This window comes from Eucalyptus grandis, chromosome 10 (genome assembly GCF_016545825.1).
Source record: "Eucalyptus grandis isolate ANBG69807.140 chromosome 10, ASM1654582v1, whole genome shotgun sequence".
NCBI lineage: Eukaryota > Viridiplantae > Streptophyta > Magnoliopsida > Myrtales > Myrtaceae > Eucalyptus > Eucalyptus grandis.
The window spans coordinates 34,308,850-34,323,700 of record NC_052621.1 but is presented as its reverse complement, the minus strand read 5'-3'; the positions used below and the strand labels follow the sequence as shown (position 1 = coordinate 34,323,700).

Sequence of the window (14,851 nt, the reverse complement as noted above, 5' to 3'; positions counted from 1 at the left end):
TGAATAAAAGCAAAATTTAGGCGATGCTGAATTCAGTTAATAGTCATGCGTAGATTTGGCCAGAAAATACTCGGTATGTATTAGGCTGAGTTCTCGACTCAAAGTGTGATTAACACTAATGGGTCCGCCTCGCGTAACTCGGTCTCTATACATGATACGGGTATGCATTATCGTGGGCATATCTCTGCTCCTAAAAAATTACATTGCGCCTCTTATGAGAAACCTCAGTAATAAGGAAATGTAACAGGCTTCTCATTCTGTTCCAGACATCTCTATCAACTGTCTTCATCAGCTAACATTCTGGAAAAAGAACTAAGGCAAGCATACATCTATGTACTGCAGATGAAGTGCCAACCTCTTAACTTTTGTGGTGATAGGACAATGCAACGAGTCTCAACTCCGAATTTTTGTAACATAATAAGTACTATATTATATAATACAACTCTAATGCTCATGAACCCTATTGCATATACAATTCTAAAGTTCGACAAGCATGAAAATGCACTTAGATTAGCATCTACATACAAACATGGCGATATCGTTATGCTCTACTTAAAATCTACACTTATGTACCTCAACAGTTTTTTGAGGCATATCTTATTGAGACCGAGTTATCAGCATCACGTCCATCATATGGATATACTGTTCGGCACGCCTCTACATGTTACACCCGGTCCTGAGCTGGGTGCGAGCAGCTCGTAGGGTAACACGCCCGCCCCGCACCGATTCCTAAGGCTAGGATCATTATTTCTTCTATCGATCTCCTTCTCTACCTGCCTGATCTCTGCTGAGAACTCATAGAATGCCTCAACAATCTCGGCATCACCTGTCCAAACAGACGGTTGTTGTCGCTCTCCAAGGTACTCCTCATCGGGCGAGTGAGTCGACAGTGTGTCCACCACAGCCATAAATTTTGTCGCTTGGAGCAGACTAGGCAATGCAGAGAGGTAATACTTTTGCGGGTCAGCTACAAAATTTGTATATTCGGGGTCACCTTCGAAGGGAATCAACCTCCTCATCAGGGGTGGGCGGTTTGGCACAAATCCACCATAGGGATACTGCCCGAAATTGAGGGATGCATGCTGGGCCGAGGAAAGCCAGATGATTTTGGTGAGGATTGAGGTAAGATCTTCCGGGCTCGCCAGTTTGGGCCACCAGTCTGCATGGCGGACATCAGCGTGGCCCACATTGACGGACTCAGCATACCAAGCTTGGAGCTCCTGGTCATTACAAACTACGGCGGGAGTAGGGTAGTAGTAGTTTACATATGTGCGCACCCAGTTCTCGAGCGCAGACCAGATCAGAAGCCCATCTGATGCATATGGGTAGTCTTCAATCAGGAGTCTCAAGCCATGTGGTTGTGTGGAATCAGGCACAGCCACTCCCCTGTAGTAAAAGGTAAAACATTGAGTAGAGTTAGCATGATCCGCATAAAGGAGAGTATTGAAACCATAGACAGGCTAAGCAAACAGAAGCAACTTGACTGAATTGAAACTGAAAATGTTTTTGCAATATACTGCTGCTACATTTTATATAGGACCAGAAAACGGAAAATTTTGCTTTTAATGTGCAATTATGCCGTGTATGTTTTTGCGAAAGTCATATATACACATACATATATATAAATATATGCATCAAATTTTTTTTTGAAACTGTCTGCTTGAATGAATCCAACTCGATCTCTATTGATACCGACATTTATTCAGCGAGATTTCAGGAACCCATTAACTGTGTTCAATGGGATGTTTGAGACATTATGCATTCATTTCATGTGGTTATGTGAAGGTACCTTCGAATCAGATCAGAAGGGAGGTCCTCCTTGTCAAAGCGCCAGAAGCTTTTATATGCAGCTGCACTCATTTCCATGCAGTAGCGGCCAGGAGTGAAGCAAGACTCAATGACACCATCCGCACTGATCAGGCTCTGACGTGCCAAGGCATTGATCTCCAGCGTATATCGCATGTGCGGATCCAACAGCTTGAATATTGGGTGCATCGCACTCATTTGCCTGTGCGCAGCCAGTATGAATGGTTCCATGCATGCGTGGGTGCGTAACCTGCAGAAATTAAGTCCATGAGACGATGTATTATGATGTGAATTCTGAGTCCTAAGCTGACCTGTAATAAGTGTCATAAGATGTAGCAGTTTGCTCACCAATGATTCACTAGTTGGTGAACCCCAGCATCGTTGGAGTTGACATGGGCTTTAGCAAGCTGCCACATCCAATTAGAAGTGGCATCAACTGGTGGTGTTACCACCCGCTTTGACCGAGAACTAGGCCCTTGAGGTGGCAAACTAAGCTCTATGGCAATCGGTTTAAGTGTTCCACGAGGGGTCAAGAAATAGATGGTGCGAGTCGCATATGTTTTGCGGCCATCAAGGGCATTGATACGGTCCAGAAATGGAAGGTATGCATCATGATAGTCCACGATGAACAGTTTATTTTCATCTATGGCCTGCGAAGAATAATTGGCAAAATAAGAAAAGACCTATTAGCTTATTGACAAGGGATGAATACCATATCCTTCAACTGTAAAAGTACATATAACTTAGGGTAATGTAACTCAAGTTAATGTCTTGGTTGTTACCTGTTGAACAGACATGCCATTAAGATGGCCCAAAATGTGTTCTTCTTTGAGAGCAGACTCTAGAGGACCATAGACTTCAGGGTCAAGGTTGCTTTTTGGAGGAAAAACTGTGAGCTTCTCGATGTTCCCAGGGTTTACCCCTGCTATCGCTTGACGAGCGAATTCATCATCTCGGAGCCACGCAAATCTGTCCTCTGAATATTCAGTCAAAGGTGAAGTCAGCAAATTAATCTAGGTAGCTCAGCAATGACATTATGTCCACCTGTAAGATCCCCAATCTCTAACCAAAACATGCTTCATCATTTACAAGGACGGCCCCATTATAGAAATGTGCACAATGAAAACATCGGATCAGAAATAATAATCGTCACTTATAAAACAAAGCTATGAGACATATTGCACTCCCCATCATCCAAATAGATTTAGATCCTTTCTTCTTTGTATAGAACAAATTGGAAGATCTCTTTTCTTCTGCCTTTGTATCTCTAGTATGTGATGTCCAGGTAGACATTAAAAGTGCTTTATGCTTTTTCATTTTTCATCAAAGGGAACCAAAGAAGAAAAGAACTTCCATATCTAGATGATACTCACTTGACAATATCTTTGGAGTGTCGTATTTAAGAAAGCCTTGACTGGATTCTTGGACCACCTTCGGCAACGGAAGTTTCTTCAAGAGTTCATCTTGCAAACCAACCTTCAGAAATAGACCTTCTTTGTAGAGGCTGTCAATGTCAGAAAAACCATTGAAGTCATGGTTATTTGCCGAGAGGCTGGCCTTCAAGGATGGTATTAAGTTATGAAGCACAGCTTTGAGCCTCCCAGCAGAAAATGTGTTTCGTTTTGATTCCTCAAACCGCTCATCTCTCGGCACATACATGGGCAACGGCTTCTCAACCCTGCTCTCAGCATTAATATCTGACAATATTCAAAAGAAAGATTGCTTCAGGTACAATGATGTTTTACCAAGAACTGAAGTTGTTGCACCAAGCAACTAAGTACATATAAGCCTGTGCATCAAATAGCTGCATTGCTGACAAATGAATGACAGAAAGAGACATAAGACAAGGGACTAGAAAAAGAAACAATAGTGTTTTGACTGTGATGCACAAGATCAATGAGATTACATGGCATTGTCAAGTATGAATCCACACTATGGTAGTACATGCAGGAACTATATTTTATTCAATTATCAACTCATAAAAACAAGGTATCTGTAATTGCATAGTCTACTTATATGTCTAATTGCCGTCAGGCTGACTGCCATTGCCTCATGTAGTCATTGGCATATTGTATTCAAGAAAACTGGAGTTGGCAAACTAACTGACCTGTGTAAGTAGGAGCACGGCCAGTACGGCAGCGTCTTGGAAAAGGGATTTTTGAGCCTCCAAGGGTCGGCCGAGCAAAATCAATTCCTTTGTCGGGATTACCCAAGTCATTATACAGATCGAAGTCATATATCCTGTCAGATAATTTTCTTTCTCCCTTCCCGTCACCCCTCAAGTATTTCAACTCTTCTTCTCTCATCGCTTTTAGCCCAGGGGGCGTCTCAGATGGCATATAAGGCTGCCCAAGAAAACCACAAACCACGAAATTTATTTAGTTACCGAAAATAGGGGATAAGTTTCAATAACATCTTGAAAGTTGCCATAAATGTAAATAAAAGTGGTCATGGCCATCTCAGCATAGACGAATAATCTGTGACATGACGAGTGTCCTATTCAACTCCCCAAAAAAAACCATTCAGCATTTTTATATCTGTGTAATAGTGCACAACTATCATTATTGGTTTGCCTATGCCAACAGATCTACAAATGCACTGTGCTGTCCCGTTTTGGGCTACCTAGGAAGTAATATCAAGTGAGAGTCAATGTGAATAAACAAATACTATCTAACGGTTCAAGTTGCTCCCTGAGAAGAATAAGCAATGATACCGAGATTAGCAATCTAAAAAATGCATTAAAAACCCAAAATGGGAAGCACTATCATTAATGACAAGCACCTTATTGGAAAAGAATATCCTCTTGCCAGGATGATCTTTCTTAGATTGCACCCATGAGTTGCAGGGGAAATGGACTGGACCACAGGCAAACCCTTCAATTGTCATGCTCTCCAAGAAGAATTCGTTCTGGTGCTTATTTGTCACTGTGATGGCCCCGGGAATGCCAAAGTTCGAGTCCACTGTGAATTCGGCTGTGTAATGAACCTTCTCAGCTTTCACCTGTGTATTCTTTGACCAGTCCCTCAGCACTGCTTCACTGCTTTTTTTGGGAGCCTTGGTTTCTGAAGTCATTCATGGGGACCAAGGTTTACAGAAAAATTAGCAAACTTTACTGCGGTCTCATAACATCAAGAACTAGTCAATTCAAGTGACATGCGGGATTTCAATTTGCAGCAAAAAAAAGTCAATAACAAAAGCAAATCCAATCTTGAGTGAGTAATGGTGATAGGAGCCGAGCCTTTTGTTACTTATGATCTCTGAAAATTTATGCAAACGAAACGAGATATGTAACCCACGTTAAATTTTAATCCTTTTGTCTGGGAAAACTTGCACAGTTCCCATCAGAAGCTTTGAAGGGGGTGGTTGATCAGAAGATTAGGAACCCAGAAGAAGAAAACCCCAATAATCTTGAGACTCCAAAAGATGGTCTCGAATTAGATATATTCACAACGTACAGAAAGACTTTTCTCTTCTTCTTTTGTTGGGGAAGAAAAAAACTTACTTGGATCTAATTCAGTGCTGACAAGCTGCAAGACAACGTTCCGGCCAATCCTATCGGTGAAAGCATCCAAGTGCTTGGCAATGGTCTCCTTCAAGTCCTCCTTGTTCTTCTGCCTCACGGTCAGTACGGCTCTCACCTTGAACTTGACAACATTCTCGGGCACAGCTTTCACCAAATCCTCACTTATGGCCGCCACGGCAGCAGGACCTCCCAAGCCCTTCCTCAGGCTCACTCTTCTCTGCTGGATCAAAGCTGGGTTGAACCCAAGTTTCGGTTTTGCTTGACGGGTGCGACTCAAAATCACCTTTGAGGTGGAAACAAATGAAGATCTTTCAAGTACCGAGCAACCCATGATCTCTTTAGTCAGTGCCATCTCTCCACCCTCTCCTTTTTCTCCCTCTCTCTCTCCTTCTTGGCACTACTTCTCTGCAAAACCTCTCTCTCTCTCCCCCACCCCCTCTGAGTGAGTGCAGAGGCTCTTCTGTTGCAGAGGGCGAGGGTGAGGAAAACTAATGAGGGAAATAGAGAGTTTCAGACAGAGCACATAATGGGTCTACGGTACAGAAAAAAAAAGGAGCAAATGATGAGTGGGAGTGCATAGGATCTGGCATATATAAAAAGCTCCAAGACACATGAACACCTCGCCAAAGAGGCGTTCTCCAGGACAAATTTCTCTCTCTCACCGTCCACACACGTTTTTCAAATTCCGCTATTCGGGAAGCCAGGCCGCTTGTTTTTTACTTTTCCAAAAAGACAACTTCTCTCACTCCTGTTTAAAAAGCCTTTGGAGATTTTTCCCTGGGGTTATTGCTAACTACCCCCACATGCTTTGCGAGCTCCGCCATTGGCGAGGACTGGTCTCGTGCGGGGGGCAGGTTTGGGGCGGAGACGTGGCTGCTTAGGTCAAAGAACAAGTAAAGGACGACGCGGTAGAGGAAGCCAGAACGAAAGTCAGATTTCTCATGGTTTCCTTTTTCTTTTTTTCTGAATATGTTATGATTAATGGTGGACCAAACGTTTTCTTGTCTTTCCCCCACCTTGAAATGGCGACCGAGTCCCTGTTGCCCCAAAATTTGCTTTCATCGTTCTTGCTAATAGGGAGAAATGGGAACAGTTGTGGCGTTGGACCTTTGAATTTCGAGCAGCCCCCTCTTCCCTTTTTGTTCTCTTACTCTTTTGAGGAGGAGGTTTCTTCGACTAATTTCTTTCCTTGATTTTATCTTTTTAACTGATATCGTTGTCACGTACAATTACATCTGTCAAATCGTACGAGATTTTTTTGGATCTGCTTCGGCCTAAGTTTAGAAAAGTCTAGGGCTCCAGATCTATGATGCCCTTCCTTTCAACATATTAGTCATTTCAATCATCTTTCACGTAGAAAGAAACGTTTTGGGTAAAGTTTTTTAAAGTTGTGATTCATCGGTACGAAAGGTTGTAGGGGAGGCAAGCAAAAATTATGTCGGGGGTATGCGATGGTTGACAAAAGTGTCAAAATGATCGATAGTGTTAGGGGTGATGAGGTGAGGATCAAAAGTAATTTTGTGGCGATCCGTTAGAAAAGAACCAGTGTTGATAACCACCATTAATTATAAATGGGTCAGGAGTAATAATGGTAATTCATTGTGGCAACAGTAACTATATGTTACCACCGGCCGTGGTGGCTCCGCTAAGTAGGTTTTAGTGATTCTTTACATAGGAGGGGAGAGGTTCGAAGCTCTTGTAACACAAGGGGGCTGGCAGGAGACGCTAAGTGTATTAAGAGTGACGCCGTAGTGGTGGGTCCTGCGCTAGCGTCACCGGGGGGTTTACGGGGCATGTCTATTGACTATAAGCTGGTTCCTCCTATCTCCAAAAAAAAAAAAAAAACAGCAACTACATGTGAGGTGCCAATGATAGTGATTATAAATTGTCACAATTTGATTATATCCTAATGAATTTTTAGAAAAAATTGAAATAAGGACATGATAAGTATCATAACTTTCGTATATCACTAACCTAAATGTCATTATTTTTATTTTTATTGCTCAAATGTCATGACTTTTGAAAAAACGTTTACAAGACTGCTGAAACTTTTAATTAATCACTTAAGTATAAAAAAAAATAAATTAAAAACATTCACCCAAGTGCTGGAGATTCGATGTGACATAGTACATATAGTGAATATTTTTAAAATGTTATGGCACCCGAGTTATCAAAATTTAAAATGAAAAATTATAATATTCAAGTAAGCACCATACCAAACTTATAGTACTTGAACTATGATTTTCTTTTATCTATGCTTTTAAAAGTAGGTCATGTCTTCGGATTTAAGTACTTAGTGTGGTTGATTGCAAATATATAATCTCGTTAAACTATTTTCTTTATATTGCGCCATAAATAAAAAATGAAAGATCTATACATAAAGTAAACATTCTGACCGTTTCGAGCTAATTTTTTGTTAAATAATGTCATAAAACCGCCCAATGATACTAGTTACATTAGTTTCATAAACCCATTAATGTTTAATCAAATTGTTCTTTTCAAATTACGAAATTTCTTTCACATTCGACAACAACCTTCCTAAGAAAATCCAAATATTCCAATACTTCCCGTCCTTTAAAGTAATGAGAATGGGTTGGCACTCGTTTCCACTTGGCGTTGACCATAATTAAAATAGTGGTAGTCAAGTAAAATGAAAGAATGGTACTTTGTAATTCATTCCTTTATTTTTCATTGGTAAAACCAAGGGAGAAATAGTCTTTCTAGTCATTTTTATATCGTCTCTTAAGTGATCAGCAAACTTAGAATTCTTTTCAACCAAAAAAATAAATAAATAAAATAGATCAATTTGAAAAAAAAAATTATCTAGCTAAGTTGCATGTGGGAAATGAGAAATCTACACCATAATCAAAGGATCATTTCTATCCTCATGTCTGCCACATGACTGCCATTACTGGTTTAATAAATTAAAATAAAAAACTGAGTTAAACTTTAAGAATTCAAAACGAAAATTTACAAATAAAAGTGACTCCTATGAAAGTCAAAATTACCAGATGACTATGAATCCACGTATTCATACGTTAGGGTCGACTCTCAACATCGATTCACATTGTATTCCACTCCCAATAATTTTTGGACTTTACATGCCAAACACCCCGATGTTGAGATATTACCTACCCAACAATGCAAGTACACAGGACCTACATACGAGACAACCGTGAAGCAGAAAAATATGTACATCCACGTGGTTAATCAAAATCAAACGCCAAGATAAACCACGCAATTCGAAATGAAGATTTTTTAGGAACGTACACCCGACATCTCGAGATTGAAATTCTACCCACCAGAGGGCTTTTCACGAGCTACCCCACTCTATCTATTCTAATCAAAACATGTATTCTTGGTTCTTTGTATCTAAATCAAGTTCTATGTAGCATCAAAACGTGAAATTTGCGCCAATGCAATGCACGTTATGCACGAGACAGCTGCTTTTGATAAAAACAAACCCTTATTGGCTAAAAACTATTTCTCACTTCGACGCCCGAGATGGAATCTAATTTCCCTTGAGATTAGTCAATTACTATGGTCATTGATTAATCGAGAAAGGACGAACCCGATATTCACGAGTATATTCATCAAAGGAACTGAGATGCCAATACCAACAAAGTTGGGGGGGCACGCCAATAAATATGTCAAATATTTTACTCGTTCTGCAAATGAAAGGCGTGCCGGAATTTAAAGAGAGAAAAGGAAGCCAAAAAAAGACAAAAGAAGCGGTCTTTGTTTTTTTTCGGTCGTCGAGTTGACTCCGCATCCCCCATGCCGCCGATTTGGCAGCCAAGGTGGAAAAAGAGCTGTACACGTGGCCTTTCCTGATGGCTCCCTCGTCGCGTGAAATTAGGGTCTGTTTGTTTATGTTTCTTTTTTTTTGTTTTTAAACACTTTTTCTGTTTTTGTTTTAAGGAACAAAAAGGAATGTAAACGCGTTTGGATGCGTTTCTTTTTTTTCTTTCTCTTTGTTCAGGAACAAAAAAAAATGAAATAAAAACACAAATTTTGTGTTTCTTATTTCAAACAAATCTTAGAAACACTTTTGTATTTCTTCTTTTTTTTTCTTCTTATTTTCTTTCTTTTTCTTTAGCCGGCCGGCCTCGGCGCCATGGTGGGCGACCGACCACCGACGAGAGTCGGCGGCCTCGCCTTGACCACGGCGAGGGTCGGCCTCGCCTTGGTCGGGCGAGCTCGGCCTCGCCAGGGCCACCGCTAGGCGACGCCGACCTAGCGGTGGCTCGGCGGCGTCGCTAGCGGTGGCCGGCGAGGCCGCCGGCCAAAAGAAGAAAAAAAAAAAAAAAAAAAAAAAAAAAGGAAAAAATAGAATAAGTAGAATAAAAATATTAAAAAATAAAAGAAATAAAAAAATTATACAAATTTACCAAACGTGTTTTGTTTATTTTTATTCCGAACAAATTTACCAAACGCGTTTTTGTTCAAAAATTGTTAGAACAAACACTTTTTTCTATTTCGTTCCGGAACAATTTTTAAACGAAACGCAAACAAACGCACCCTTAATCGCTAATCTCGAGTAATTAAAACCCTAATGACACTATAAAGAAAAAAAAAGGGGTGCATGCTCTTTCAAGAGCGGTTCGCGGGAAATAAATATGAAAATATTTTCCTTTTGAGTTCGAAAGATGATGGCGTAGTTGTGCTCTTCACGTAGGAGTGGACAGAAGAATATTCCATTTTTAATGATCACAATCCACGTGAATATTTAAAAAAAAAAAAAATACACTAATTGATGGGGATTACGCATTATAATATTTTAATAAGTAATAACCACACTTTGTAATCCGTGATATTAAAAAAATAACAAAACTAAAGTGATTCCGTCTTTTTCTTGAAAAGACGCCGTTAAAGATAAGAGGATAACATTGCGGCATCGTCAAATGGAAGCCGCTGATTTTCTTATGACATTTCCGCATAATCGACGTCAAGTCTAGCTTAACAAGAACTCAATGATGTAAGTTACTAGAGTGCTAATTGCGTGAGGGAAGTTTAGTGGATGACTGTACAACTTTCGGTCAAATTTATAGTCGACGTAACGTGTTTAGCAATAAAAATAAATGTAAGAACGAGTTGCATACAACCTTTGTCGAGCGGGTTTAATGGATGATTGTGTGGCTTTAGGTCGAATTTCTCACCGACACAACGTGTTTAGCGATAAAAGCAAATGCAAGAACGAGTGGCATGCAAGCTTTGTCAAGCAGCCGAGGGAATTTCAATGAGGGAATTTCAATGGATGATTGTACGGCTTTAAGTCAAATTTCTCGCCGACACCGCGTGTTCAGCTATAAAAGCAAACGCAAGAACATGTTGCAAGTGAGCAAGCTTTGTCAAGACCACGACGGGGCCTTATCATGTTCCGACGCAGACGCCATCTTTGTTACGTAAAAATCTAGAACTTGACGTTGTAATCCGAGAGATTTTTGCTCTTTTAAGGTTGATTTGGCCTCCACGTCTCGGAAATTATTCCACCCCCTGGAGTGGATGGAGTTGGCCCAGACCCACTTTTGTCTATGTGGTCCTCGTCAAGCTACTCGATTTCTCGTTTAGTATAAGCTCCCCGATAATTATTATTATTTTTCGTATTCCGTATAGCTTTGATCATAAGCTGTTCAAAGTATGGTCCCGTATGAAGAAGTGCCGCCATGGAAAAGCAATTTTGAATTGTATAAGTTGTGTCGCATTTGGATTAGTGTCCTCGAATATTGTATAATTTTTCCTTCAACCATCGATTAAGACCGTTACCGGAGCCCTTGGACGTCTTCGCGTCGCAAAAACGTGTGAACATGACTTCACGAGTTAGATGAATATCTTCTTCTTCTTTTTTAATGAAATTATTTTCATTGTTTTTGGATTCAAATGATTATGTATGTAAAGGATGATCTTGCATGGTTCATCGTCATCCGCGTGTAAGAAACCCTACATTAAATAATTGGAGCGGTGTAAAGGGATTATTATGTTTATCGGACTTGTAACAGAGTCGTCTACACTTATGAGTTGAACCGGTTCGGGTCTAGAAATGTCAATGAACTCGAACTTGGCTTACTCAGCCTTTGTAGACCGTCATTAATTCCTTTCACAAATGCTTTTTGACACCCATTTTAGCTAATGCTCACAAATTTGAGAGAACTATAGCAGTAGTCTTTGCCGCAAATAATATATATGCATAAAAACTAGCAAGAAAAAATACATCCAAGATGCCAATAGATTTCAATATTCCCGACCATCGAATTAGACTGTGAAAAAAGAAACGGAGAACTGTTCTTGTTCATCATTTTGACTGACAAATATTCTGCAGATTGAAATTCCGTAGTTAATATTTGACCCCGAAATAAATTAAAGCCGCCAGGGAAAATTAAAGCTCTTAAACAAGTTGATGGAGACAAGTGAACCTAGTTCACACGCAAAAATGAATAAATAAATAAATGACGAAAGAACTGATCGAGGCTTGGCATATGAGATTGAATGACGAGATGGAGGATCGAAGAGCCTGCCAAGACTTGACTCTTCAAAATCAATTGAGGAAGAGTGCGTGAATGGATATCAAAATTCTCGATTTTTCAGACAGCCATGTACCGATAGCTATTCCTTGAGTACTTATTTAAGGCTTGATAGTAAATCTCAACGAACGATGGGGAAAATATATTATTAAACCAAATAAAAAAATCTGCATGTTTCTCTTATGACCCAATCAAAAGTGAAAGACCCAAGTGGTCAAACACCGTCCCATTGAACATCCTCCATGGGGGTCACCTCAATGGTTACACTAGAAACAATATCAAATTGGTTTAATCACTCTAATTATCACTTACATTTTTAAGTAGGGTTAATAACACAAAAAATCCCAAACTAATAAATTTATAACAAATCTACTTCGAACTAATTTTTTTATCACCAAAAATTCTAAAATCGCAGCCTATCCCAAGAATTACTATGAGTGCCCCAAAATAACAGTCAGCCCGCTCTAGGGCAAAATCCTTATCCTCGGAATCAAGTAGATGCCTTCAATATATTTGTGATAAATTTACTTTCAATTAGTTTTTATTAAATTTACTATAAAATTATTGAGTTGGATAACATGTAGCAATTGACTGGAGTATCGATTTATGATTTTTTCGCAATATTAATTTAATTTTATAGAAACTAACGAATGATAAATTTGTTACAAATATACCAGTTTGGGGTTTTGGTAATAAAATAATTATTTTGAAGTAAATTTATCACAAATATACCAATTTGGGATTTTTATAGCAAAAAAAATAATTTAAAATAAATTTATCGCAGTATACAAGTTTTAATTTTTTCGTAATATTAATCATTTTAAGTATTATTGTAACTATTCTTAAAAGAGAATAATTCAGGTAAACTAAGAAGACATGGAGTCAACAGACCTTGCTTCTCAATTTGGGTTTTTTTTGCACATACAAGTTAGACCTATTCCAATTGAATTCCTAATGTTGACCTAAGACCATGTATAGTCAAGCTTACCAAAAAAATGACATAAAGAAAGCTGACCAAAAATGGTCAAATCACTCACCTAACTCGGCACCGCCCACGAAACTGACCATTCTATCCGAGGTTGGCTTCCACACCTGCAACAAAACGTTTCCGACCAATCTTTCCAAAATCCCCTCGTCTTTTTCTCCTATAGCTTTTTCGTTTTTTCTTTTTTTAATTTGACCAATTCTATTAGTGGATCAGCCCCTTTAAATTGTTTTTCAAATCCCACTTAATTTTTTTAATGTAAAATGTTTGAAATCCTTATAAATGATCCTATATCAGCTTGAAAATTCACATATAGCTCTTTCATAGGTACTTTTAGTATTTTAACTTTTCAAAAACCCTCTTACTGATTTACTCACCAATACAGCAAATTATTGTCATAAGCTTTTTTTGAGCTCATCTTGAAACGTTGAAAAACATTAAGAGTAAAGCTCTTTCCAAATCCATGTGAGAACTTGGGATGTTTGTAGACAATACTTTATCCGAACTAGAACAATTATTATCTTATATGTCATCGAAAAAATCTCGATATGTGCGGTGGCCGTTGTAATTTCAAATCTGTAATCAATTCGGACAACTCTAAGGAGAAGAATTAACCCAACTATGGACGAAATTATGACGATAAATTGACACCTTAAAAGGGTAAATTTCATGTCCTTATTCTCTTTTTATGCCTTTTGGCTTGCGATCAGCTTGTAAAAAGTGTGAATGAGCTTCTTCTGCTTCCCTTGGTGTCCAGCAAAAAGGTGACCACGTTAAAAAGCAAGGGAGAGAAATGGTCAGAGGTCAAGTTACGAAGCGATGGAAAAAAACAGAGAGAGCTAAATTGACTTTTTTTTCCCCGCAATTATCGCTCTCATATATAGAAATTATATCGATATATCTCAAATATTCTAGATAGTGTGTGAGTGATAGGCATGAAACCCGAGGGATCCAGATTCTTCTCCTGCCGAACGTCTTGAACATATAAGAAACAATTATTGCGCATATAATTTGCCATGATTTGATTTAATATAAAGACCGAGGGACATTGGCTAGACAGGCAACATTAGATGGAGAATGCCAGAAAAGAAACGTTAAAAAATATATGAATATTAAATCACAATTCCATTCGTCAGCTTAAACTTTTATAATAATTATCAGTGATTTCACGAAATTTGATATAGTGTTATAGCTAGAAATGTTGAGTTTATATATTGCCTGCCCCTATTTATCACCCCTATTATTCGTTTTCATGTTTTCATCTTCAATTAAAGTCCAGCCTTCATTAGATAGGGAGTGTAAGAGTATCCAAATACTAAAATACTAAACCATAACTTCATTTAATATTTTAAACTTCTTAAATAGTTCTTAACTTAAGTTTCGCATAAGATCGCATGTAAATAATTTTCATAGGCAGCCTTGCTTTCCCTCGATTTGATGGTAGTTAAGAGAATGAGCAGCTAAAATCTTCAAATCAAAGGTGGTTAAGACATCATGTCTAAACTTGTTTACCGCCAAATGGTTCTTGAGAGATTTGTTCTAACAAGTGTTTGTAAGCAGCAAAGTTATCGGCGAAAAGCACACTGATTCTTTTCCTAATATATATAATTAATATTTTGAAAATCGAATTTTCTTCTATGATACGTATGTCTAACATTTGTCTTTGAAGCACCAGGCGAATTTGAACCATACGATTGCCTTTTACGAGTGACGAGTCAACCAAAGGTTTTGGCCGACTTCTTGATGTTCGCTTCACATGATAAGTGGACGGAGAGAGGTACTGGACCACACGGGGGCACCGTCCTCGAGTTTATTTTGTGACCCTTATGTTCTAGAAAGAAGGAAAGTAACAAAAAAAGTCATGAAATTACTGTACTAACGTTAACTCAGTTAAAAATCTTTCAATTTGATCATTTGAATTCTATATATGTTCACATTTTACTAATTGAATCAATTCGTTTAACTTTAGCTGAAAATTGTTAACGTAAATACCGGCTATACTATATGATATGTTTA

At 38.7% G+C, this 14,851-nt stretch overlaps 1 protein-coding gene across 1 annotated transcript; it reads right to left on the bottom strand.

Moving 5' to 3' along the window:
* Window positions 1-343: 343 nt before the first annotated feature.
* Window positions 344-6,180, bottom strand: LOC104422979 (linoleate 13S-lipoxygenase 3-1, chloroplastic). The gene is made up of 8 exons (XM_010035427.3): window positions 5,309-6,180; window positions 4,588-4,868; window positions 3,914-4,151; window positions 3,180-3,503; window positions 2,589-2,782; window positions 2,155-2,456; window positions 1,790-2,056; window positions 344-1,386 (listed from the first exon to the last, which is right to left on the bottom strand). The coding sequence occupies exons 1-8, from the start codon at window positions 5,679-5,681 to the stop codon at window positions 630-632; spliced, it is 2,736 nt and encodes a 911-aa protein (XP_010033729.2). The 5' UTR covers window positions 5,682-6,180; the 3' UTR covers window positions 344-629.
* Between the last annotated feature and the right edge of the window lie 8,671 nt (window positions 6,181-14,851).